Here is a 25,019-nt window from a genome sequence, read left to right on the forward strand (position 1 = left end):
CTCTCCTTCTCATACAAAGTCTCCGTTCTCAAGATACACGGAAAGACTTCTGACATAATCGTTGGCCGCCATCGTCTTCCACCTTCGACACCATGGCACCTGTCCAATCCAAGACGCAGGCCACTGGCTTGGGAAACCGAAACCTCTTGGACAAGATCGACAAGTTGAGAGAACTCGGAATAGCCAGGCAGATTGCTCTTCCTCAGGTACCTCGCCTCATTCTTTTAATGACGCCTCATGCTGACCCAAGCCGCACACAAACAGCTCGTCGTCGTAGGAGACCAGTCCTCTGGAAAGTCAAGCGTTCTCGAGAGCCTCACTGGATACTACTTCCCCCGATCTGTCGGTCTTTGCACTCGTCACGCCACCGAGATTGTCTGTCGTCGAGAAAACACGCCCGGCATCGTCGTTACCATTCAGCCTGCCGATGCCACCTCGGAGAGGACCGAGCTTGCCAGATCGTTCCGACGTGAGCTGAAGGAACTCAAGGGACAGGCGTTTGCGGATGTTCTTCGGGAAGTAAGTTGGCTGTTTGTTCCATAGCTACCTCTTTTCTTCATCTTGGATCCATTCAACGGACTTCCTGTGTCATCTCCCAGCATTGCCAGCTTCCCGTCGTAGTCAGTGATAGCTAATCGATGACATAGGCTGCCAGGGTGATGGGCTTGAAAAGCGATGAGAACTCCGAAGGTGCTGCCTTCAGCAAGGATGTTCTTCGCGTTGAGATTTGCGGCCCCAACGAGGAGCACTTAACAATCATCGACGTTCCTGGTAGGACCAAACTCTACTGCTCCTAGCGCTTGCAGCTAACATGAAATCAAAGCATTTTTGAGAACGCTCAAGATGGTATGAGAATATTCCCATGATGTCTCTCACCTTTTTCTCCTTTAACCTCCTTACCAGGCGTTTCGACAGCCAGAGATGTTGCCTTGGTCAAGTCCATGGTAAAAGATTATATCAAGGATTCCAGAACCATGTGAGCACCCCTCTCCTTAGGTATGTGCGACTGCTAACACGGGCCATCTAGCATCCTCGCAGTCATCCCTTGTAACGTGGATGTCGCAACCCAGACCATTCTGACCTATGCTGCTGAAGCTGATCCCGAGGGCAAGCGCACTCTGGGTGTCCTCACAAAGCCGGACCTCGTCAGCGAGAACGCCACCCGCGAGGCAGCGATGGATCTCGTTCGAGGTAAGAGACGAGACATCCAGCTGGGATACTACGTTGTCAAGAATCGCGGCGCCGACGACTCTTCGTCCAGTAAAAAGGACCGGGATTCCGACGAGAAGATATTCTTTGCTGAGGAGCCCTGGTCTCGACTCGACCAGTCTCGCTTGGGAATACCGGCGTTGCGTATCCGATTGCGAGGACTACTTATGGACCGGACCAAGAGCGAGTTTCCCAAGGTCAGACGTGAGATCAATGACCGTCTTGCCGAGGCAAAGGCCAAGCTTGAGGATCTCGGGCAGCCCCGAAGCAACGCTGATGAGCAGCGAGCTTACCTCGGCAAGATTGTGAGTCGCTTCACCGAGTTGAAGAACTTCGGCGTGGATGCCTATTATACGGGCGATCCCATCTTTGACAAGCATCCAGAGTTTCGCCTTGCCACTCGCATTCGCGAGATGAACACGGCTTTCTCGTCGATGTTCTTCAAGAGCGCGCACACCCGCAGTTTTGATGACCTTGTCGAGAAAAGGTTGGATAAGACAGACGACCCTGAGTCCGACGCCAAAGAGGCCGATGATGAGGTTGAGGTCAAGGTCAAGGCTAAGGCCGCCCACATTCCAGACGATGGTGAGGATGGAGATGCTACAAGAAACGACCTCTACCGTATCGCATTCACAGTGCCAGCTGATGTGTATGGTGAGCTTGATACAGTCCTGACGGACCCTTGCAAATGTCCTCCTCCTTTGGATGATAGCATCATGAAGCATCTTCAGCAATTGTATCTCATGTCTCGCGGCTTTGAGATGGGCACTGTGAGTACAAGCCAACGGCATTGTTCGTTATTTCGTGCATTTTGAGCTGATAGAATTGTAGTTCAGCAGCCACATGCTGCCCACGGCCTTCAAGGAGCAGTCCCGGAAGTGGGAGTCAATCACCTTGGCCCACGTCAGCAACGCGATTCTCGTCGTTCACCATTTCATCTACGGCGTGGTCAAAGAGTCTTGCGGTGATGATCAAGTCCTTGAGGCGCTCTGGTCCTCGATTGTGGAGCATCTGACTGCCAGATACCAGGTAGCGATGGACCAGGCGAAGCTGTTGATCCATGTCGAGAGAGAGGGCCGCTCAATCACTTACAATCCGGCCTTTGACAGAGCTCTCAACAAGGTCAAGGCTGACAGGTCCGCCAAGAAGTTCGACGAGCTCAAGATTTGCCTTGATCTCGGCTCCGGACCGACTGATGTAATCCGGTACAGCGACTTGAAGAAGGAAGTGGCTCACGAAGAAGGCACCAGCGCGACTAGTTGCGTCATTCATGATGTTCTGCAGAGCTATTATGAGGTTGCCAGTGCTCGCTTCTCGGACATGATCTGCACCCAGATTGTCGACTACTTCCTTCTTGGCGCAGAGAATAGTCCTTTGAACGTTCTGTCGGCAAATCGCATCTTTGAGATGACGGCTGAGCAGTTGGAGATGGTTGCGGGCGAAGACACCGTGAGCAAGTCTTCTCGTGAGGATTTGAAGAACGACATCATACTCTTTGAGCAGGGAAGAAATGTTCTCCGCACTTAATGTAGGATGGCCTGGGTGTGGGGTTGAAGCTAGATTTAAAGGGAGGGGGGGGCCATTTCCATGTCGAGTAGCTTGCTAGTAGGAGGACAATGCAGGTAGTTCTGGTGTAGATTGCCATCACAGTATCTCGGTTATCTTTCCTGCTGTTCCTTCACTTTCGTGATCGACTTGAACCTGGGGCCAAATCTTGCTGTGTCTGTCAAATGAGTTTATGTCGGGCCTACAGACGACGACAGGATCCTAGCCAAGAAGGTGAATACCAGTATGCATTATCATGACATAGGTAATGAGCGAATAAGGAAGGCGCTCTCGTGAGATGACGCCGTGGACCATCCCATGTGCCCGCCCCGGTCTGATGAGCTGCATTCCATCGTAGCATTCATGCGGTGTATGAGTAAGGATGATTGAATGTCACTGTGTCAGGCGGGCTGATCCGTCCTCGACGTTGGACCGCTCCGTCTATGATGTACCTGCCATACCTGGGGTCGATCAGCCAGCTCGTTCTCGTTTCTTGAGAGGTCGGTTGAAACATGACGAAGTTGGGATAAGCTGCATGGCTACTCTGACCAAAGCCCCGACCTTGGGCAGTGGAAGCAAACGGGTCTGTCTTGCACGAACCATCCCAGCTTTCAGACCCCACGTGGTCAGAGAAGCAGCAATGGACCAGTGTCGGTATGTGGGTTATGAATGGCCTTCTGTCCCGAGCTGTACGGATATGGATTGTGCTTCTGCTCCGGAACCGGAAATGTCACCAAGGGATATCAGATTATCAATCAATGGATTCAGACCGATGCTGCCGGCGAAATTGTGTCTCGTGTTTTCACGACTCCGAGACTCAGTCCCTGATTAGCTGCGAGTTAACCTTACTGGGTATAAGCTGACCTGGAAGGTCGCAACACCGAGTCAATACAAAACACGTTTTATTCATGTCAACCACCATTCACCCACCTTTTCGGCCCCTCCAGCTCGGGGTGGCCCCTCTCTTCCCTACCGATAAGATGCGGCGAGTAAGACAACCTGGAAGATGTGCGGTATTTTGGGGGTGGAGCCGGCAGGGGAGAGAAGGAGGAGATCAAAAAAAAGCTTATGGAAGCTTGTTCCAATTCCAACGTCGCAACGACCCACGTGACTGCGCTAAGGTCCTGAAAGGAAGCCAAGAGGGGGCAGTGGCCCCGGTGTGGTCCGCTCCACGTTTGGGGCTAATGTCCGCCCGACATGCCGCACCCGAGAGGAGCACGCCGTGGCCCCGACTGGGCAACGTTGAAACGTCCTTTCTTCGCTTAAGCCAGCAAGCAAACGCAAACCCGTACCTTATTCCTCACGTTTTACGCATACAACGTGGGCAAAGGAGAAACGCCCAGCCAGCTAGCTGTATTACTCCGTACTGCACCCGCAGACATATCGCAGACATAAAAAAGAAGTCTGATATAATACCAAGGGTTCTCACGGACCATTTCCCCTGAAACCCCAGGAGCGCACATTTGCCGTTGTTCCAAACTACGGATACATACAACGGGACTTTGAACCCAGGCCACACGAGACGAAAGCACATCCCTTTTCGAACGCTCCTCATTTACCCGTACCTCGCAGATACATCATACCTCACATCGACACAACATCCCCATACCACGAACCCAGACCAGACCCCTGGAACCTGGGAAGGAGGGTGGAGGAACAAGGGTGGTGCTGCAGCGGGCGGACCCTTTTCGCCGTTACATACGCAAGCACACAAGCTCACCCATTGACCCGCGGAACCACTAGGCGGACCTCGGATTCCCTTCTTTTCACTCTTTCTGTCTCCTGTCAGGCCAGGCTAGGCTATCCTGTCTCCCGCCATCCAACTGCCGCGATGGGTCGACTCGCCGACGTCGCTACGTCGGCCTACGAGTCCGTGAGGGGCATGCTGACGGGCAAGGCATATAAATACAACGCCATCCCTGACGAGGAGGGTGAGAGGGATGAGGTCGATGAGTATCGTGAGAGCCACACGCCAGACCCGAAACGTCGACTTTGCTTCCTCACAATCGCCGCCATGGCTTTTGCTATCTTCCTCTCATTAGCCTTGGGCTTCAGGTGAGTTCCCATGTCACGTTGACTGCCTACGTGAAACCGTCCCAAATTACAGGCTTGTTGAAACTGACACTGCAAACAGTCTCGTCAGCGGCCAGGCACCGCGCAACGGGCTCGAGTCCATCTCACAGTTCTGGGGCCAGTACTCGCCCTTCTTTCCCGTGCCGTCCGACATCGACGTCGCCACCCCTCAGGGCTGCGAGGTCACCTTTGCGCAGGTCCTCTCCCGGCACGGCGCCCGGGACCCCACCGCCGGCAAGACGGCCACCTACAAGGCGCTCGTCGACCGCATCCACGCCAACGTCACAAACTACGGCAAGGGCTTCGAATTCATCAAGACGTACCAGTACACTCTCGGCGCCGACGAACTCACCCCCTTTGGCCAGCGCGAGCTCGTCGACTCGGGCGAGGCGTTCTACAAGCGCTACCAGCAGCTCGCGGCCGCTAACGACATCTTTATCCGCTCCTCTGGCCAGAATCGCGTCGTCGAGTCCGGGCTGAACTGGACAGAGGGCTTCTTCGGCGCCAAGCTCGCCGACGGCCACAGCGGGCCCGACGGCGGCATCGTCAGCCTCATCACCATCATCCCCGAGGAGAAGGGCATCAACAACACGCTCGACCACGGCCTCTGCACCGCCTTCGAGGACGGCGCCTTCTCCAAAGTCGGCGACGAGGCGCAGGTGCCCTGGCGTGAGGCCTTCACGCCGGCCATCACGGCGCGCCTCAACGAGAACCTGCCCGGCGCGAACCTCACGGCCGAGGACACCATCGCCTTTATGCAGCTGTGCCCCTTCAACACGGTCGTCAACGGCACGCAGTCGCCGTTCTGCGACCTCTTCACGCTCGAGGAGTGGAAGGACCTCGAGTACTACGAGACGCTGGGCAAGTACTATGGCTTCAACGCGGGTAACCCCCTCGGCCCGACCCAGGGCGTAGGTTTCACCAACGAGCTCCTCGCGCGGCTTACAGGGCAAGCTGTTGTGGACCACACGTCGACCAACACGACGATGGACGCCGATCCGGCCACGTTCCCGCTTGACAAGAAGCTGTACGCCGACTTCAGCCACGACAACGACATGATGGCGATTTACGGCACGCTGGGGCTGTACAACGAGACCGCACCCTTGTCCAAGACGAACCGGACTTCGGTGACGGATGCCAAGGGGTTCACGGCCAGCTGGACGGTGCCGTTTGCCGCGCGCATGTACGTGGAGAAGATGAAGTGTGGTGGCTCGGACGAGGAGATGGTCCGGATTTTGGTGAATGACCGGGTGGTTCCGCTTGTCGGGTGCGGCGCGGACGGGCTTGGGCGGTGCAAGCTCGGGGCGTTTGTGGATAGCATGGGGTTCGCCAAGAGCGGAGGGCTTTGGGACCAGTGTTTTGTGTGATGTTTGAATACCCAGGAGTGTTTGCCTAGACGAGGTAGACTTTGCATTACAGCACGGAGTAGGTTGAGGATGAATTCTACAGGCAACTCATTTTCCCAAAACAGTTGAGAGGACATGATCTGCTGAGTACCTGGTACTATTTTGGCTTCATTGAGAGACGGTTGTCAAAAAAGCTTGGGATCAAAATGTGCCGAGTGTCAGTGTCAAGTCAAGTGCCCGGTTAGGTTGGTGGCACCAAGGTTTCAGCTGACAGGGGCGCGCCGCGCATCAAGGTCCGGGTCCGGGTCCGGGTCCGGGACGTGGGAGATCGCCAAGACTTCGCACATGGGTGGGTGGTGCATAGTCTTGTTAGAAGCTGTCGCCTGATCTTGGAACACGAGTGTTGAGAAAATGTACTTTAAGTATCCGTGTAAGAGCATTTTTCGAAAAGTCATTCTGGCAGAGCAAGCATCGTAAGGTAAGGTGGTAGGAAATTTCATATAGCACCAGCTCACCAAGGTCGCAACATATACAGTAAGGTTGATGTTAGTAGTAACCAGTTGAGAGTTGAGTATGTTGGGTAAGTCACTCAAAGCGAGCATACAGTACGATGGGCACTCAAGTATTAAGCTCAAATAAGATGATGTTCACGTACGTAGGTAGATGTTCTGTATAGACTTTCCTTTTTTTTTTTTTTTTCGTAATCTGGTATGAGATTTAAATACATGCATATCATAGAATGGGGAAAAGTACGTTCTTGCGGGACACAAGTTCGCATCGTCCGATGATGGAAATCACGTTACATGTTGATGTCGTTTATGCGGCAACATCCCTGATCAAGGTGAGGATGGAAAGGGATTTGGGATGAACACCACCAAGTTTGCAACTTGAGAAAGAATTACGAGGCAGGTGTTGATCAAATCACATAGAACGTCGGGCCTCATCGCCGTTTACGTCCTCATCCCGGATAGGAGCGAGGGAAGATGGAACAGGGACAAGCCAGACCGAATAGGCTTCTAGTAATTGGGTACCGTATGCCAACGCAGTCCATAAGGTATTTTCCACACATTCATGAGGTGGCTGGCCCACTTACCCTCCTCCCTCCTCGTCAACCGCACCTTCCCTGCTTATCTTACTGTCGATACCTTCCCACACGTGACACACCGCGCGCCACGAGGCTGAAAGGGTATACAACCCCCCTCAACACCATTCCGGTCACCAGCCAGCAGGCGCCCCCTAGATCGGTGGTCAGGTCAAACTGGCTGGGTGGTGGGGTGGTTTATGGTCAACAATTAAATTTCATACGCCAACCAGCCTACTCGACGACAGGCTTAGCGAGAGTACCCGAGTTCAAATCCCAGCAGGAGCACCAAGAGATGTAGCCCCCATTTCAGCACCGGGGGGGTGAACTCTTTTTGGTTTATAGAGATGACTTGTATCAACTATCGCCTATTGTAATTGTACGGCATTAACGCTACTACCTATAGTGAGATATTGTGTGTGGTAGGATCAACTTTTTGATATTCGGAGTTCTAAGCCAGAGTCTGTCTACATTGCAGATCTACATACGATACCCATAACCTGTGATCATTCTCATCTATCTACTACAAAATTCACTCTCATTCATTCATTCGTTCGCTCATCCATCATCAAACCCGCTCCCATCTCCCTCAAACAGAATAATCCAACGCCTTCCCTCCCAACACCCCCCAAAACTCCTCCACAAGCTCCTTCTGTCCCCCCGGAGCCCCCCTCACAGCAAGATATACCCTCTCATCAACAGCAGGCTCCCACACCCCCGGGTTCCCACCGGCCATGATCCCGCCCGCCTCGGTCAAGATACACCACCCAGCACACACATCCCACGCCCAGCACCCGCCCTCCCAATACGCATCCAGCTGTCCCGCCGCCACAGCCGCAAGATTCAGCGCCGCGGAGCCCAGGGCGCGCATACTATGCACCATCGCGCCGCCCGTCTCCTTTGTCGCAGCCAACTTCTTGAAAGTCTCAGCCTTGAGGTCAAAGTTGGGCCCGTCGCGCGTGGATCCCCACTCACACGCCAACAGCGCGGAGTCGAGTCCCTTCAAGGGGATAGGGTTCTTCGCGAGGGGGAGTTTCTGTGTGGGACCGGCGCCACGGCGCATGTAGCTCCCTTTTCCCTGGATACCCGTGAAGAGCAGATCCTGGAAGGGGTTGTAGATGACGCCGACGACGGGGACGTGGTTCACAGCTAGGCCGAGGGAGATGCAGGCGTCCGGGAAGGAGTGGACAAAGTTTGTGGTGCCGTCGATGGGGTCGACGACAAAGGTCGGTTCCGGGCCGAGGCGGGTTCCCTTTGTGTAGGTTTCTTCGCCCATGAAGGCGATGGAGGGGTAGGCTTGGGAGAGGCGGGTGGAGACCATTTTTTCAACGGCTTGGTCTGTTTCGGTTACGATGTCGACGGCTGTTTGGTGGGAGGCGGGAGAAGTTAGGACAGATGTTGCGGCTTGCTTGGTTGAGAGAGGGTTGGGGATAGAGAGGGGAAAGTGCTTCAATGGATGGGGAAAGAGATAGGGATAGGAGGAGGGCAGTCACGAACAGTTGAGCTTGGTGTCTTGGTCGATGGAGGCCGGGTTCGCGGACATGATCATCTTGCCTGCCTCGGTCGCGATCTCGAGGAGGGTGTCGTGGATTTCTTGGAGGTTGAGGTCCGCCATGGTGTTCTGTCGTTGGTGGGTTTTTGAATCCGTGGGGGTAACTACAATCGTCTTATGTTTGGTACTCGAACCGTATGAAGAAATCCCAATTGAGAAAGGAATCAATTGCAGCTCTTGTAGACGTCTGGTATGCTCAAAGAAACGTATTCGCGAGATGGCGGCTGTCGATCAATGTTTTAGAAAGCTCCAAATCGGAGGGTCTTTTTTTGGAGGGGCAGAAGATGGGAGGAGGGGAATGGATGGCGGGGTGGTTTAGAGGGGGAGAGAGGAATGAGGTCACAAAAAGCTGGTCCAAGTTCCTTTGTGGGGAAACAGGCGGGCGGATCTCACCCTCTGCCCACTCTGTCCAGGGAACTCACACCATGTGTTCTTCAGCTCGGTGCGATTGGAGCGCACCTAGTACGGATACCTTAGGTAAAGTAAGGTAATCCGTACTAGGTAATTATGTCCTGGCTGGCCGAGCAGCCACCGGTATCCCGGCCCACCCCGGCGAGGTTCGGGAGGCGTACGGTCACTCCTACCGAGCGGACTTTCTCGGCGGATAATGGAACACGCCGGGCGAGGAGCGCAGTGCTGCAGCAGGCCAATGGCACTTCGTGGACGGAGGAATCATATCAGGCGACATCCGGTACGAGCTCGGAGTCGGTTTCCTCAGTATCCGTACCTACGGAGTACCTCTATTGAAGATGGTTCGCAACGTCGTCACCCAATCAACTGGTGGAGAACCGGTCGACTCTTCATTTCCCCCCGGTATAAATTTCTTGCCCGGACGGTCCGGCGGGATACCGGAAACGGCCTGCTAACTTTTCCTCCCCCAAGTCAGACATGGGCGAGGCTCTTTTTTTGGGCGGTTCATTCTGTTCATATATTCTACCGCGCAAAAAGTGGGCATGAGGCGAGAAACATTCAGAAGCAAAGCAAAGAGAAGCCCAACGCCTTTGAAATCTCATGAGAAGACCATATCTTGTACATTCCCAATCGTGACATGTCCCGGAAACCCAGTTCCTCCCACTTTCCCGGCCCGCTTTCCGTACCCGTTACGCATTGCCCTCCCGATTAAAAAAGACAACCTGCCCTCTTCATCTGCAACTTCCATCCTCTGCTTCAATCACGGCTCTTGTCTAGTTTCTCATCTTTGTGCTTTACGGTCTCCTTAACGGGAAATTTCACAATCGGTTTTCGAGCCTGCGCTACCGTCTCATACGTTCTCCCGGAAGATCGACCTCCGTTCTGTCGGACTCTCGCCGCTGTCCTTTTGCTGTTGTTGTTGCTGCTGCTGCTGCTGCTGCTGTTGCTGCGGCGCACCCGTGTCGACGATCGGCCTGGGGCTGACGCCGCGTAAGCTGATGTTACTCGGCTCGGCATCGTCTTCGAACGGATTCCTGCCGCCGGCCTTGTGGACACCTAGACCGCCGTCGTCATCCCGGCTGAGGCTGCGGCCCCGCGCCGGCTCGTCGTGCGGGTTAGGAGTGGCGGCGAGGTTCATGCTGTAGCTGTTGTCGTTGTTGCTGCCGCCACGGTATCCCAGCTCCTGCTCCTCGTAGTTTCCGTAAGGGCCGTAGGTCTCAGCCTCGTGGCCCACGCGCGCATCCCACGCCTCATCCGGGTCAAGCGGTCCGAAGCCCCGGCGAGGCGCGCCAGCGCCGCCGGAGGGCTGCTCGTAGGCTCCGGCGGCAGAGCGGTTGTTGCGATTCTTGAAGGAAGTGATCTTGTCGTTGAACCAGCCGGCGATGCCACTCGGCGCGGGGCGCGGGGGTCCGTATGACGGCGGTGGATCGGATTTTCGGAAAGGTATGTAGGAGGAGAGGGATGGGGGTGGAAGCTGTTTGTGCAATGCGGGTTAGTCTCAGGACAGAGCATGATGGGGATAGGATGCTGGGGATGGGGAGCCTTGTAACATACACCTAGTCTCCGGGCACGCAGTTGGGTGAAGATGATCCAGCCAGCGCCGCCAACGATGGCGAGGACCAGGATGGCGATGACGATACCTCCAGCGGCTGAAACCATGGTTGCGATTCAATTGCGACGATGCGAGGAAAGTGCGCTTGGCGTTGCGGGGGAAATCGAAGCGTTTCTCAGCAACAGTACGACGATTCAGTAACGACAATGGAGGGTCGGATGGTGTTGGTGGTGGTTGAAAGCGTGCGGCGAATTATGGAGATCCGGCTCATGGAAAGGCTGACGAGTGAGATGGACCGTTAGCAGTGGTTGTTGTTGATGGTGGTGTGTTTCGCTGAGCCGCCTGTTCGTTTGGTCGCCAGAAGCTTTGCTTCTAGGCTATGTGTGCGACACGGACACGGACGCCCGTTAGGAAACAAAGGCGGAGGTCGGGTACTTTGCTGAGTGAGCCCGGCCCGGGAGAGGATGGGTAGAAGACGGACGACACAGGGCGAACAGAGGAGAGCGGGAGAGAGAGGAAGAGAGAAAGAAAGAGAAGGGAGGGTGAAAAAGTATCGGTAAGCTTCGTACCAAAAGTATGATGAGATGAGGTGAGGTGTGGTGGATTGGGAGGAAAGCAGACAGACCAGGCCCGTGGAAACCTTGTTTGATGAGGCAGCGCGCGCTGTGTGTGGTCCGGTGGACGGTGGTGCAGGTGCGGTGCAGGTGTTGCGCAAGACCAGGCAGGTGAGGTCAGCAAAGCAGCAGCCCCCAGGCTTTCAGCTGTACTCCGTACAATTACTGCGTATGGACGGGATACCTACACCAAGGTATTCGGTAGCCTGGCAAGAGGGACCAACTCCAACAATGGCGAGCTGGAGCTAAGGTAACCTATTCGGCAGAGCGGCTTGTTTCCTTGGTGGAGGATTGGGGCAGGGCAAATGCAAGGCAGCTACTCCCGTACTTGGTACCAAAATGCAACAAAGTTGGCGCAGGAGGATGAAGAAGGTGCACCCAAATTGCTCTTGGTTGCAGCTTGCCAATGGAATATCTGCCAATGAAAACGGCCCTGACCCAGTACCTACGGCCCCCAATCCTCTTTAGCTCCGCGGGCTCCGTCAGCGTCCCGCCCGCACCGCAGTCTCCATTCTTTTTCTTCTCTCTCTTTCTCCATCTTAAATCTCCAGGTCATCCTCCACTCTCTTCGCAAATCGAAATGGAAACCCGGTAGCTTGGTGCCTATATGTGGATTACCTAAGGCCATCAGAGCTTGACTGTTGCTGCCCAATCGTCGCTGCCCTGATTTCTCCAACTTTCGTAGTTGGCTTGGTTCTTAAGACAAGGCAACGCAAGGAGTCACTGCGCGCGGGCTGGGTGCTAGGATGCGTGCGCATTCCATTCAACAAGTGCGACACATTCGCAGGGACTTTTTCAACTAAGACAATTTTGGGGGCCACCGAGTCGAAGCTTGATCCGTACAGATATAAACAGCAGCAGTAGCAAGAGACCCAGGTTTACGCCGGACGCAGGAGTTTGAAATGCGCATTCCATTAACCACAAGGCCAATGACGTCTCAATGAGGGTGCAGCTGTAAGCTACCGGAAACGAAACCAGCCTTGCGGATCAGATACCCCTGCCTTTTCTTCCTTGCTGACGCCAATTCGAGATCCAAACGTGGCATGTGTGCGACCCCCGGCGCTATTCATAGCGTGCTCCGTAAACCGTATGTAGCCCCCCTTGCATTTGGTCGAGACAAGAGACTGTGTCTCTCGGCCGGGTCCTTATCGCAGATGCCACCCAAAGTATGATACCTAATCTCTTGAGCGCGATATCTGGTGTCTGAATAGTTGAGGAAGCAACGTGGATGGATGAACCAAGGAAACAACGTCTTTCAGCTGCGGCTGCATGAGGCCTTCTTACCACCCATCCCCTCCGCCTCGCCTTGACTTATGCACATTTCAGTGAGGTACTTCGTACGGATGAAGAGAATGGGACTCTCTAGGGGCCTTGCCACCAAATGGCTCGAGCTCACGCACCCAAGAAACGACATCCCGTCGCGCCATCTGCCATACCTGGACCCTGATGCGTGGTGCGCCCCTGTCAACTGAAACTTTGGTGCCACCACCCTAGCCGGACACTTGACTTGACACTGACACTCGGCATTTTCATTTCCCACATCATGAGACCAGGACGAATGCTGGGGACCACAGCACGTTTTACGATCTGGGAGGTAAATCTACCTATTCCAGCTGTCGGCCAATGAGAGCAGCATATTCACGCGTATCATACAGTCGCAATTGCCTCTCTGGTCACAATTACTCCCGATCGTAGCCAGGCAAGTATAGTACGTATGGCCGTAATAGGCGGCAGAGATCCGGCAGCAGAGGCCCGGAGCGGCCGGAGGCGTGGGCCTGACAGATCCAGCGTTGCTCGGAGTCTAGAGCCGATATAAGTGGGTATGCCTGCCGGATAGGTAGCACTCTATTGTTTACCCGCCCGTCATTCATTCCTAGACGAGCAGAATTATTATGCCAAACTTCTTTAACGCAACCCTTTGTTTGAATGCGTCTATTTTTTTGAGAATGCTGTGTCAGCTCCGCGCTACTTGATAAACAACCAGCGTAGTGTTCAACTGGTACTTGGCTTCGTTTGATATGAAGCCAAGACAACAATTTGTTGATCATCTCTAGCCATAGAAAATCCGAATACGTTGACACGAAGACTTTCAAGGCGGTCATTCGAGTTCTTTGGAAATGTACGTTATTATGCAATCCTGCGATGCAGTAATTTCTTTCTTTCAAACGATTCACCAGAGTTGAGGGGGGTGAGAATCAGGCTGTGACAGGCGGCATGCGCTGGACTAACCGCATTAACGACACAGGACCTCCTCACCTGCAGCAAGGTTCTGCATGTTGGTCTGTTTGAACATGATGTCCCTAATTATAAATCTCAGTTGACCAATGAAGACACTGACTCTGATCAGCCGCTCCTTATCAGAACATCAACTCAACTACAATGATTCCTGAGGGGTTGCGGGAGCAGAAGCTCTCCAGCCTGATTATGTTGCCCGGATTTCCGCACTCTTAAATAGTCTTTGGACACCTGGGAGCGTCGTCAACCGATGTTTCCCGTTCTGCCTCTATGGTTACTTTTGTTATATTACTCGCTGCGTGAAGACTAGGCGCGATGTCCTCTTATCTGCCAGTTCCCACGACTGTGGAATTCCCAGGCGCTGAACTTCGGGACTCCCTGTCCATAAATTCTGAATCCCAGTTGATGATCGATGAAGGCCCTAGGCATTCCGAATCCACTTCACAGCAGTACGAGCTTCGAAATATACCGGCTTCAAGGCAAAGCATGCATGCCATCAATAGAAAACCGGTGCCAACCTCTTCGGCTCCATGGCATTCGCCTTTGCCTGAGTGTGTAAACCTGCGCAACAGCCCTTTAAGAGAGGATTGCCGTGGACCTACCAGTGTCAGCGACATAATAAACGCACAAGAACACGAGACTGGCGACAGCTACAGGAACGACGTTTCTCTGGGTGCCCAGGCAGACACACGGCCGTTCCTACAAGCTGAGGGTCAAGCACACCAGGAAGACGCCATCTCCGAGCAAACTTGTCATTCTTCCTCTCTGAGACTTGGCAATTCAGACAGAACCATTGGCGGCCCAACTCCACACCAGAAATCCTCCTTCATACACCGTCTCTGGCTATGGGAGGTCGCCGCCTCGGCCTTTAGCCTCGCCTGCATGGCATCCATCATTGGAGTCCTGTCCTACGAGCAGGGCCGGCGACTTGACCAGTGGGGTCTGGGCAAAGGATTCTTCTCCCCCACCGTCGTGGTATCCTTCCTTGGAACTCTGGCAAAGTCGGCCTGTCTTCTTGTCCTCACCGAGATCATATCGCAACTGAAATGGCTACATTTTCAGCACAAACCACAGACACTGAGCGACCTACAACTATTCGACAACGCCTCTCGGGGTCCTTGGGGAGCGTTTCAGCTGGTTTCCAGGAGGAACAGAAAGACCATAATCGCCTCGTTTGCTTCCATCTTGGTGATCGCCTCCTTACTGGTGGACCCGTTCATCCAGTCAGTCTTTCGCTTGCCAGTCCTTCTGAGTGAAGTAGAAGGCGTCAGCCCAGGCATCCTGGAGACCCGAGTCTATGATCCAGCGCTCCTGAATGCGAGGTTCGGGCAATGCTACGGCGCCGCGAGTGTCGAATCCGAGATGCAAGCAGCAATACTGGCACCCATATGGAATGCGACTCGAGCTCCATCGCTGCCTTGCAGCTTCGAACGTTGTGACTGGCCAACAATAACCACACTGGGCGTTTGTAGTAGCTGTGAGGATCTTACAGACACCGTGGTCCCAACGTGCATCGTCCATCCTCCTACCGAGATTTGGAGGTTGATTGACTGCAACTACACCGTACCATCCCGCGGCGCTACCTTCAATGCGGTATTTGGCGCCACAGGAGGGGCTTCGGTCAGAGTCCCTTACTCGACCCTGTGGAACTCACTGGCCGGTGAGGACTGGTTCACTAATCTACGAAATGCGTATAATTTTCAGAAAGATCCCACCTTTACGCAATCAGGACCGGCCGTGATTAGTGACTTCACCTTTGTGAAGTTCCCTCCTAATATAATTGCTTACGAATATGTCACTGGCCAGAATGGCTTGCGGACAATCCCTCCAGTCTCACAGGCAATGCACTGTACTCTAGAGCTCTGTGCTCGAACATTCACGACACCTTTCTACGCCAACTTCAGTGCAGCGCCGCTAGCCGGGCCTCGGACGGCTCTGGTGACTACCACAGATGGTACTACACAGGGTAGTGCCGCTCGTGTATTCATTGGGTTGAAGCCGGCCAGTCCAGGCCAAGTATCCGAGGATGTCAAGTTTAGGATCAACTACTGCAACTACAAAGACATCGCCAGATACCTCCAAGACCTGTTCACAACATCCATGAGCACCACCGGTGTGGTCGGAACCACAAACGACAGCTCTACAGCTGGGGCTAGCCAGCTTCGCCAGCGTATCACGCCGGGACTAGGTCTGGCCTTCAGCCAGTCCGACAGCATTGCCGATCTCATGGACGAGGTTGCAGATAGCATGACCGAGGCATTCCGCACATCGGCCAACAACACTGTTCTAAACGGGGTGGCGATGAGCAGCGTAACGTACATCGAGATCATCTGGCCGCGACTGATCCTACCAATCTCGTTGATTCTCTTGACGTTTGTGATACTCATCGTCATGATCATCCGCAATAATCAACGCGGGATGCCCATATGGAAGAGCTCCAGTTTGGCGCTGCTGTTCCATGAGCTTTCCGGCTGGAGCGATTCTAAATCTGCAGTGGTGGCGGCAGGTCCTGAGGAAGTGGAGGAGCGGGCGAGAAGCATGCGCACGAAGATCACGAATGATGATGGAAGGTTGTTGTTCTCCAAGGCAGAGTGAAGTTTTGGGTAATAGAAACGCTTGACGAAGCAAATGCTCCCGCCCTTCGATCCATCTACGTCTGTCATCTTTTCAATCCCTTGACATTGCTGTTTGAAATGTTGTCCAACCGAAGTGTTTCTTGATAAAGGTCTGGAGTCCGATGGGGTGTACATAATCAGTACCAGTGGCGCAAGGGTCATCAACAACTTCGTTCACCAACGTTTTTCGTATGCATGAACTGAAATCAGAGGTTGAAGGTCCTCGCCATAAGTTGTTTCCAATCTCACCTTAACCAGAGATGTTTGCCGTACGAATCATACCAAGATGTTTATTATTTTCATCAGGCGATCGAGCTTGAATTCTGCAATACTTTCTTGTCCTATTTTCCTGAGGCATGGTTGTATACCAGCGAAGTCTGAAAGTCAGGAACAAGTTAAGTGCACATATTTTTGACAATCATCTCATCTTCTTTTTGAGTTCTGATGTATTTGCCAGCTTGGGCCGGTCTTGACGCCTCCCCGCCTCAAAAGTCTGTCTTTACTGGAGCATAGGCCTTCTTTGGACCTTCTTGCTATGGTCCTACGGTCCATCTTCCGCCTTCTGTTGGCATTTGATCAAACCGGAGCTGACTTGAGGCCACCACAAATATTGTTCATGAAAGTACAGGCAGGCAAGCACGAGGAGACGGCACCTACCCCCCTCGGGCGGTCAGGTCAAAACTGGCTGGTTGGTGAAGTGGTTCAGGTCCACAAGCCTACTCCTGGAAAGCTTTGCAGAGGTGCCGTATTCGAGTCCCACCATGTGCACCAAGAGATGTAGCCATTATTCGTCATCGGGGGGGGGGGGGGGGGGGGGGGTGAACTCTTTTGTTTTTTTGAGGGTTGATTGGAGTGATTCGACTATATTCTCAAGGGTATACATAAATACCACAGTCTCGACACACAAGGTAACATAAACGCCTTGGATCTGGGCAAGATATATCGTGATTTGGCACGCGAGGATGATCGGATGCGTGGCGTTCTCCTACTGCAAGCTCATCATCCTGGAAGCGTATTACCTAACCCGAGAAAAGAAAATGAATCCTAGCCTTATGTTATAGTTTGGTGTTACTCTTCAACCTCCCATGTCTATTCCTCTGAGAATACGCCCTAGGTAGCGTAGGAGGGTTCTTGTAGTATGATAGTACACCTAGGTGGTGGTTACAAGAAAAGGGGTCGACAGGCATCCTCTTACGAATAACACCCACTTAAAATTGTTGGCCACCATACCGTCAGAGACGATATGGAGTGGATGATAAGTGCTCAAGGGACGTTGGATATCCTGCCTCTTCGTAGACAATTTATGACTGGCTGTTGATGTGGGCAACCCGAGTACACAGCTTCCATCGCCGCAACTCCATACAGCGCCCCCTTTCACCCGACATAGAACTCGAAATACATTTTCTCTCTTCTCTGAAATGGAAAGAGTTTCTCAAGTAGGACCCTGACCGGCGTCGATCTCGACATGATATGAGCCACTCTGGCAACACCATCAGGTAGGTCCGGCGCAGCCTGCCGGTGGCGTCGGCGAGACAACATGGAGCATCACGACACCGCCCAGAGACGACCCGTGCCACCACATCACATGCTCTATTTGACCAAAGAAAAGGTGAAGATCCTACTTCAAAGCCTGGGTTCCAAATCTCAAACCAATCTGCCTGTAACCAAGGTCGAGATTCAAGTCGTGTCTTGCCAACGCGGCAGAAAGCCGCAGACTCACCATCGCGTGTCACGTCACACAAGATCAACGAATATCACCCACCTGCAACGGGAAACGACAAAACAGCATCAACACTGTAACTCACAACAAAACAAGAGACGTCGTCAAAGGCGGCTCTGTTCACGACGTCGACGGCGTGGGGGTTGACGAGAACGTCAGAGCCCTATAGGATGGCGTGCGCGGGGTGGGTGGGGCACGCCGCCAGGGACCATGGCACACCCTTGTCTCTGGCCGTTGAAGAGTCTCATTTTGGGAATTAAGCATTTATATCGAAGAATATCGACGTAGAACGCCGCCAATTGAAATTCCCGTCTAGTTTCGAGTGGCAAACGTCGACGTGGCCACCTTCTTCGACAGCACAAAGTATCTTGTTGATGGGCAATTATGGCGGTGTGTGTGGTGGCCACCAGGCCCTGTGATAGGCGGAGATCAGCGCCGTTGGACGTTTCCCAGAGCGGAAAACTCCTGGGACACCCTTCCGCCCAGAGGGAACAAACAACAAAACAGAAATAAACCGGTGGCTAACTCTTCTAGCGTTCGCCACAAGCGTTTCCCTCCAGGTAAGCCAGCTTGTGACTCAAGACTGTTGATCTCTACACGTGTGAAAGGCAAAGATAGTCAAAGAGCGTCGTTAGTGACCGAGTGCTAGCCGTCCCACTCCCCACGGCTTCACACCCCTCCAAGGATTCCAAACGGGAACTAGCGCAAGTTCCCATAAAGAACCCTGTCATGGGGCCGGCCGGAAGATGATGCCTGCAGATGGGGATGCGGGGCGGCGAAGAACAGATTCAACGTCGATGAAAGGGGGGTTTATTTGATGATATTTGGGGTTGAAGAAGTGGTTTGAGAGAATGAGAAGAGGAAGGGAACTGTGATTGAGCAGTCATCGGGGTGGGAGCGGCGCACTTGGTGGTGGGAGGACAGGTTGGTTGAAAAGTCGGTGGAGTTGGATGGCGGCCCAGCACTCGTGTTGGGAAGAGGATGGAGGAGGTTCGGCGAGCTTGTTACCGAGGACTATGCGTACGAAGAAGGATAAGCGGTAAATGCAATTAAGCCGTGTTCCGGGATTCTCTAGCGGCGTTGCATGTGGGCGGTGGAGAACTAAACACGGAGCGTAGCGGTGGGTACGGGCTTGCGGGCGGCGCTAACGATCGCGGTGGTGCGTGTCACTCGAGGTGAGTTGCGAAAAGCATAATTTCATGCTGGCGTGAGATACCTTAGCTCAGATGTGAGATAAGCTTGCAGGCAGTGCCATCAAGGCGCGAGGGTGAGGAGCGTTATCTCGCAGCCGGGTAAAAAGGACGACATAGCACCTGCGATTAGAAGTGAGGCAGGCCACTTGGAACCTTGTGTTGGCCTCTCTCTGCCACCGGGCAGGACGCATGCAGGCACGCAGGGTGCACTGCAGCCGTTGTTGATGGAAGAGGTGCAGCTTGGGAGATTTGACGAGCGTCGCGTCGCATCGCACCTCGAAACGGTGTGCGGCAACCAGTTGTCAGACCCGAATGTTTTACTCTGTATTACACTATTCCGTATCCCGTACGGATAAAAGGGAACGTTGATGCGGAGAGGAGAACAGGGCAGGGCAGCTGCGTGGTGCTTCCTTGCTTGTCAACAAATGCATCGACGAGGACTGGGGATGACCGAGGTCGGCGCTGGGGTCGGTTGCGCTAAGAGGGCTGCATGGTGGATGAACGGGCTCGCGACCTTGTGCTGGCCCTGGTTCGACTGCCGCTCGTCCACTATCTGTGTTGCTGTTTGCTTTATCCGTACGGAGTCGTCTTCGATCATTTTGAAGCTGGGGCCAGGCTTGACTGGGGATGGCTTCTTTTCAAGATCTGCTACGTTTTGAACCGATCGCTTCAGTCGTGAGCCATTCGCCTCGGGCGACCTGAACCTTGAGAGGTTCCACAACATCGTCAAAGCTATGGCCCTCGCACACCGCATCTTGTCAAAAACGACTGTGAGGGAGCCGCCCAAGAGTCACAGTCCTTGGAAATGGGAAATTAAGCCAGTCTGAAGGAGCGGTTCTGCTCGTCCCCAGTCATGTACGGTAGTTAAGCAGCAGAGAAGAAGTGGTGGGTGGCATAGCGCTTTAGACTCGTAAAAAGTGACAAAAATGGGATTGGTGGTTGTCAGGCGACGTGGTCTTCTTGGACGCTCCATGTGGATTCGCAACAATGGTCCGGTGTCGTCTGAAGTGCGCACATGCTGAGTCGCAGTAGCGCATAGCAAAAGTGGTTGTCGAGGTTGCTGCCCAGGTACATTTGGACGATGCAGTGGTGGCGGAGAAGAAGGAGGAGGACTGCGAAAGACGGCCAATGTGGAAACCTTGAGAGTCGACGGGAGTCGGGAAGTGCTGGTGTCTTGGTCCAATGGAGAGGCCCAATGACTAACGAACTCGCATACAAGGATGCGGCGCAACGCTAGACGATGAGAAAACTGGGGGGGACTCTACACAGTGCAGAGGAAAACCGTCCCAATCAGCCGTCCCAAGTGCGTCGGAGCCGCCAGCCAATAGCACCAGCACCCATGGCAGAATTGGGCCATGAATTGGAGAAGGGAGCAAGGAAAGTCGTGAGAAAGTGGGCAACAGCGGGCAGGGCACGGCAGGTACACGCAGGGTAGGCAATTTCGCTGCGCAGACGAAGCCGCCTTTGGTGCCTCGACAGACACTCTGGACCGGCCCAAAACTGATGATCCGTGGAGCCTTCAAGACTGTTGTCGGTCGATGCTGGTCGTGTCATGCAGTATCTTGTGTGCTTGTTGCAATCCTTGCGGTGAAATCGTTACATTCAGCCAGGGAGACTGGAAACCAGACCCGGCACTCGCGTGGGACAATCGGTAGTCGTCCGCTGGTGACGGGTTTCGGTGACGTTGACCAAAATTTGGGATGGCCATGAAGGCCGCCGCGACCTCATAGTCTACTATGAAGAGAGGAGGAGTAATGTGTACATTGGGGGCTGGTTGTTGGAGAACAAGCCAGCTTCCTTTCGGTGAAGATGAATTTCCTTTTTGAGTGAGGCTATCGTGGTTTCGAGAACTAAAAACTCATTATCCAATGTTTGGATGGAGGGTGGAGGGGTGGACACTGGAAGGGAGGGAGGTTCTATGCCAACAACTGGCGGCCGGCAATAGTATGCGGAGTTTCAATAAGGTAGGCACAGATTGCTTCGTTAGTTGCAGGCGGCAGTAGGTTTGGAAGATGCTTGGACAAGCGTGCGTGTGATGTGGTGGTGTTGGTGGTGGGTGGTGGGTGGTTAGTCGGGTTGGAGACAAGAAGGAAATGGAAAGGCGGAAAGGAAGTCGAAGCCGTCGCAAGTTGTCTAGTTCGCGCTACTTCCATCCGAGGAGCCGAAGACCGACAGCCGGACTTCTTTCCTCCACCTTGATGCATCATCGCCTTCACCTTGATCACCCGCCGTCAACTCGGAAAGAGCAAGAAAACCCACCACACACGGCACAAGACACATTCTCTCACACGACACGACAATCGACGGACGAGCTACTGCATCGACAGGGAATCGTAGCGCAACTTGTAAGCGGATATTCCTCTAGAGCCCGTGCGTTCAGCAACCCTGGCAGCAGTGAAGAGAGAAGTTGAGAAGTTGGGAACTTGAGAAGAGAAATGGAACCCAGAAAGAGAGAAAGTGAGAAAAAAAACAAAAAAAGGACGCTAAACTAGCGCAAGATCCATCCCCCGTCACCCGCATGGTCCTCAGCGGCAGCGCCACTTATGCAGATATCCCAGGCCGAATCCGCTCTCCTCCCGCATATCTGCATACCCTACGGAGTGACCTGCGGTGCAGTGCGTGGGTGTGCCCTGCGCATGAGCTGCATCGTCCAGTCCGTGCAGGCGCAGTCCATCAGTTGAAGCTTCCCCCCTCCATGGCTCCTTCCCTGTCGTCGCGCGGCCAGACTTGCTGCTTTCCTCGGATGCCGTCGGTCTGGAAACCGCAATTCCCCTGTTCACTCCACTAGGTTTTGTCTCCTTGAGCAGATAGCCCCGCCACACTGTGTCACTGTGTGTTGAAGGACGGGACGGTGTAAGTCGGTTCGTATCAGACGAGGAAAGAGAGCGAGATGGGATGGATTGAAAAAAAAAAAACACACACACACACACACACACATCTCGCTCACGCCGCCCGTCATATGCATTCCTCCCACCAAACCCAGCACTTCCCGCAACTCCCATCCCACCGTGCAACTTCTACTGCATCCGCCGGCTTCCTCTCCCGCTTGCATCCGCCAGTCTTCTTTCCTTCTAGCTCCATCTGGCACTCCGGGTTGCTGCAAGCGCTTGTTTCCACCCTCCCACCCTGGAGGACTCGGGAGAAAGCCGTTATCGTACACGGATCCACGCCCAAGAACCAATATTTACCTCCCCTCCTCTCCTGCTTCCGCTCTTCGGCAACATTCCTCTTCTTCATCCCTCGACATCAACTCTTCTGAAGACGGACGAAATATCTTCCTGTGTACCCGTCTCCTACAAGACGTCACCGCCGCCGGCCAGGACAGGAGGAAACGTGTATAAGCGTACACGCATCCCGACATTTCATTCTTCAAGTTTCCTACGTTCCAGTAGATTCTTCGTCGAGTGTTCTGTCGCATCGTAAGACTTGAACCAAGTCGAGAGACAATGGCCCTAACCATGCAGAAAAGCCTTCGCAACCCGGACGACTTTCCCACCATTCAGCTCTTCCTCCTTGGTACGTCCAACACTGCATTCCCTACCACATTCCTTAACCCGGCATTCTCTGCCTTGCCGCGTTCCAACCACACACACACACACACACACACACACACACACACACAATCACACATGCACATTCTCTCTCTCTCTCTTCTTCAACCACGCATACTAACGCCACCTTCTCAGCTATTGTTCGCCTCGCCGAACCCATCGCACTCACCTCCATCTTCCCCTACGCTTGGGCCCTCGTCAAGAGATTCGAAATCGGCAACGCTGAAGATGCATCCTTCTACGCCGGCCTCCTCATCTCCTCCTTCTCCCTCGCGGAGGCCCTGATGGGCATGTACTGGGGCGGTCTCTCTGACCGTATCGGAAGAAAACCCGTACTCCTCCTGGGATGCGTCGGCACAATGTTCAGCATGGTCATGGTCGGCTTCGCCTCCAACATCTGGATTGCTCTGGCAGGCAGAGCCATCGGCGGTCTTCTTAACGGCAACATCGGCGTCATCCAGACCATGGTTGGTGAATTGGTCACCAAGCCTGAGCATGAGCGTAAGAGCCCACTCTTCTGACAATCAAGCTGTGCATTATGCTAATCGTGTAGCCCGCGCTTTCTCTGTTATGCCCTTCGTCTGGTCCATCGGCACAATCATCGGTCCCTTCATTGGCGGTACCTTTGCCGATCCCCACGATGCGTTTCCCAGCATCTTCCCCGTCGACGGCATGTTCTACCGCTACCCGTACCTCCTGCCCAACCTCGTCTGTGCCGGTCTCCTGTTCGTCAGCATCATTCTGGGCTACTTCCTCCTGGAGGAGACTCACCCCGACATGCAACCTCGCGTTTTCATGCCCGACGACACCTACGCGTCCGAGGAAACTCCTTTGCTGGAGACTTCGGATGCCATGAAGAGACCTGCCGTCGACTTGAGAGATGACAACTACGGTACCGTCCGCGGTCGCAGCGCGCAGACCCCCGCCAAGAAGGCCGACCAGTCCTACAACATCTACACCAAGCCCATCATGTCGCTGATTCTTGCGCTCTGCATCTTCACCTACCACTCCATGACCTACGATCACCTCTTGCCCATCTTCTTCGAGGATGACCGCGCCAATGCCCCGATCACCGTTCTCACCGACGCCTCGAGCCCCTTCTACACCCCTGGCGGTTTAGGTCTCTCGCTCCGTGCCGTAGGCATGATCATGGCAGTGAACGGTGTCATTGCGCTGTTCGTGCAGGCCGTCATCTTCCCATTTGCCGCCGAGAAGTTTGGTGTCTACCGACTCTTCATCATCGTCACCGTCCTCCACCCAATCGCCTACGTCATGGTTCCGAGCCTGTTGTTCCTCCCAGAGTCGTTTGTGTATGCCGGCATCTACTTCTGCTTGGCTGTTCGCAACGTCCTCTCCATCATTTTGTACCCTCTGCTCCTGATCTTGATCAAGGAGGTTACGCCTACCCCCAAGGCCCTGGGCAAGGTCAACGGTCTCGCCGCTAGCGCCGCTGCTGGCTTCCGCATGGTCGCCCCGCCCGTTGCCGGATGGTTGTACACTTTCGGTAGCAAGGTTGATTGCACGGCTTTGGCATGGTATGGCAGTGCCGTCGTTGCAGTCATTGGTGCCATCCAGTGCTTCTCCGTGAAGCGTGAGCGCAAATACGAGGTGAGCGAGGAGGACGCCCAGCCTTGCTTGCAGAAGAAGGAGTCTCGAGTCAGCATCAGGGAGGTGTTCTCGGATGAGGAATGAATATGTTGTCAGATTAATGTGAAGAATGTGGTTCGAGGGGGGACATTTCACGAAACGGAGTTTAAAAAAGATTTCACGACCCAACCAAAGCATGAGAAAGGGCTATAGAAGGGGAGTTTGTTTGCTTTTTCGGTCGAAACAGGACAGCGTCACGGATATGGGTTTGAACTTTGGAGTTGGGATCTGATGCTAGGAGTGTCGGATAGACTAGAGACACTTTTTTGTCTTTGGCAAGCATGGAGTTTTGTTGCATTTGATTCGGCGTTGGGAGCGGCTGCTACTTGGTCATTCGCCATAACTAGTTAATCGCTCTAATAGAATTGAAGTCATACTGATGAACTTGGGTATCTGTGGTTGTGTGTGGTTTCGATGAATGATGCCCATCCCTCCTAATGAAGATATGACGTTGCATGATCGCTCAAATCAATTATTAGTTGCGATAGAACTCTGAGAGGCAGTTCTCTTGCCCTCAAGTGAGGTCCAAGAGTCAGGATTCTACGAGGTTCGTAGCTCCTCCATCAACTCCAGAATTTGCAAGACCTGCCCAATGAGAATCGCCATCGCAAAAACCACACACAAACGTCAAACTCACCTCTGAATTTTTCACTCAATCACAAGCTCACAAACGAC

At 53.7% G+C, this 25,019-nt stretch overlaps 6 protein-coding genes across 6 annotated transcripts; 4 read left to right on the forward strand and 2 right to left on the reverse strand.

Moving 5' to 3' along the window:
- Nucleotides 1-92: 92 nt before the first annotated feature.
- On the forward strand, nucleotides 93-2,750 carry BDP55DRAFT_583814 (dynamin family protein; the record flags this gene model as incomplete). The annotated part of the gene is made up of 7 exons (XM_060570853.1): nucleotides 93-206; nucleotides 265-519; nucleotides 648-771; nucleotides 904-976; nucleotides 1,028-1,685; nucleotides 1,737-1,979; nucleotides 2,041-2,750. 7 exons carry the CDS (start codon nucleotides 93-95, stop codon nucleotides 2,734-2,736), a joined length of 2,163 nt encoding a protein of 720 aa, XP_060428723.1. The 3' UTR covers nucleotides 2,737-2,750.
- Nucleotides 2,751-4,585: 1,835 nt separating this feature from the next.
- On the forward strand, nucleotides 4,586-6,194 carry BDP55DRAFT_553918 (histidine acid phosphatase; the record flags this gene model as incomplete). Its single annotated transcript, XM_060569340.1, has 2 exons — nucleotides 4,586-4,809; nucleotides 4,889-6,194. 2 exons carry the CDS (start codon nucleotides 4,586-4,588, stop codon nucleotides 6,192-6,194), a joined length of 1,530 nt encoding a protein of 509 aa, XP_060428724.1.
- A 1,649-nt stretch (nucleotides 6,195-7,843) lies between these two features.
- On the reverse strand, nucleotides 7,844-8,869 carry BDP55DRAFT_632789 (inositol monophosphatase; the record flags this gene model as incomplete). The annotated part of the gene is made up of 2 exons (XM_060572468.1): nucleotides 7,844-8,616; nucleotides 8,752-8,869. The coding sequence occupies 2 exons, from the start codon at nucleotides 8,867-8,869 to the stop codon at nucleotides 7,844-7,846; spliced, it is 891 nt and encodes a 296-aa protein (XP_060428725.1).
- A 1,198-nt stretch (nucleotides 8,870-10,067) lies between these two features.
- BDP55DRAFT_632790 (uncharacterized protein) lies at nucleotides 10,068-10,876 on the reverse strand (the record flags this gene model as incomplete). Its single annotated transcript, XM_060572469.1, has 2 exons — nucleotides 10,068-10,691; nucleotides 10,772-10,876. The coding sequence occupies 2 exons, from the start codon at nucleotides 10,874-10,876 to the stop codon at nucleotides 10,068-10,070; spliced, it is 729 nt and encodes a 242-aa protein (XP_060428726.1).
- A 2,989-nt stretch (nucleotides 10,877-13,865) lies between these two features.
- Nucleotides 13,866-16,519, forward strand: BDP55DRAFT_666037 (uncharacterized protein). Its single transcript, XM_060575078.1, has one exon. It carries the CDS (start codon nucleotides 13,934-13,936, stop codon nucleotides 16,211-16,213), a length of 2,280 nt encoding a protein of 759 aa, XP_060428727.1. The 5' UTR covers nucleotides 13,866-13,933; the 3' UTR covers nucleotides 16,214-16,519.
- Nucleotides 16,520-22,592: 6,073 nt separating this feature from the next.
- On the forward strand, nucleotides 22,593-24,389 carry BDP55DRAFT_694482 (major facilitator superfamily transporter; the record flags this gene model as incomplete). Its single annotated transcript, XM_060577361.1, has 3 exons — nucleotides 22,593-22,662; nucleotides 22,833-23,198; nucleotides 23,251-24,389. The coding sequence occupies 3 exons, from the start codon at nucleotides 22,593-22,595 to the stop codon at nucleotides 24,387-24,389; spliced, it is 1,575 nt and encodes a 524-aa protein (XP_060428728.1).
- Nucleotides 24,390-25,019: the final 630 nt, after the last annotated feature.

Source organism: Colletotrichum godetiae, assembly GCF_030913485.1.
Source record: "Colletotrichum godetiae strain CBS 193.32 chromosome Unknown BDP55scaffold_24, whole genome shotgun sequence".
Lineage (NCBI taxonomy): Eukaryota > Fungi > Ascomycota > Sordariomycetes > Glomerellales > Glomerellaceae > Colletotrichum > Colletotrichum godetiae.

Excerpts from the sequence above, each read along its gene's own strand:
- BDP55DRAFT_666037 (XM_060575078.1), top strand. The coding sequence starts at position 13,934 with ATGTCCTCTTATCTGCCAGTTCCCACGACTGTGGAATTCCCAGGCGCT.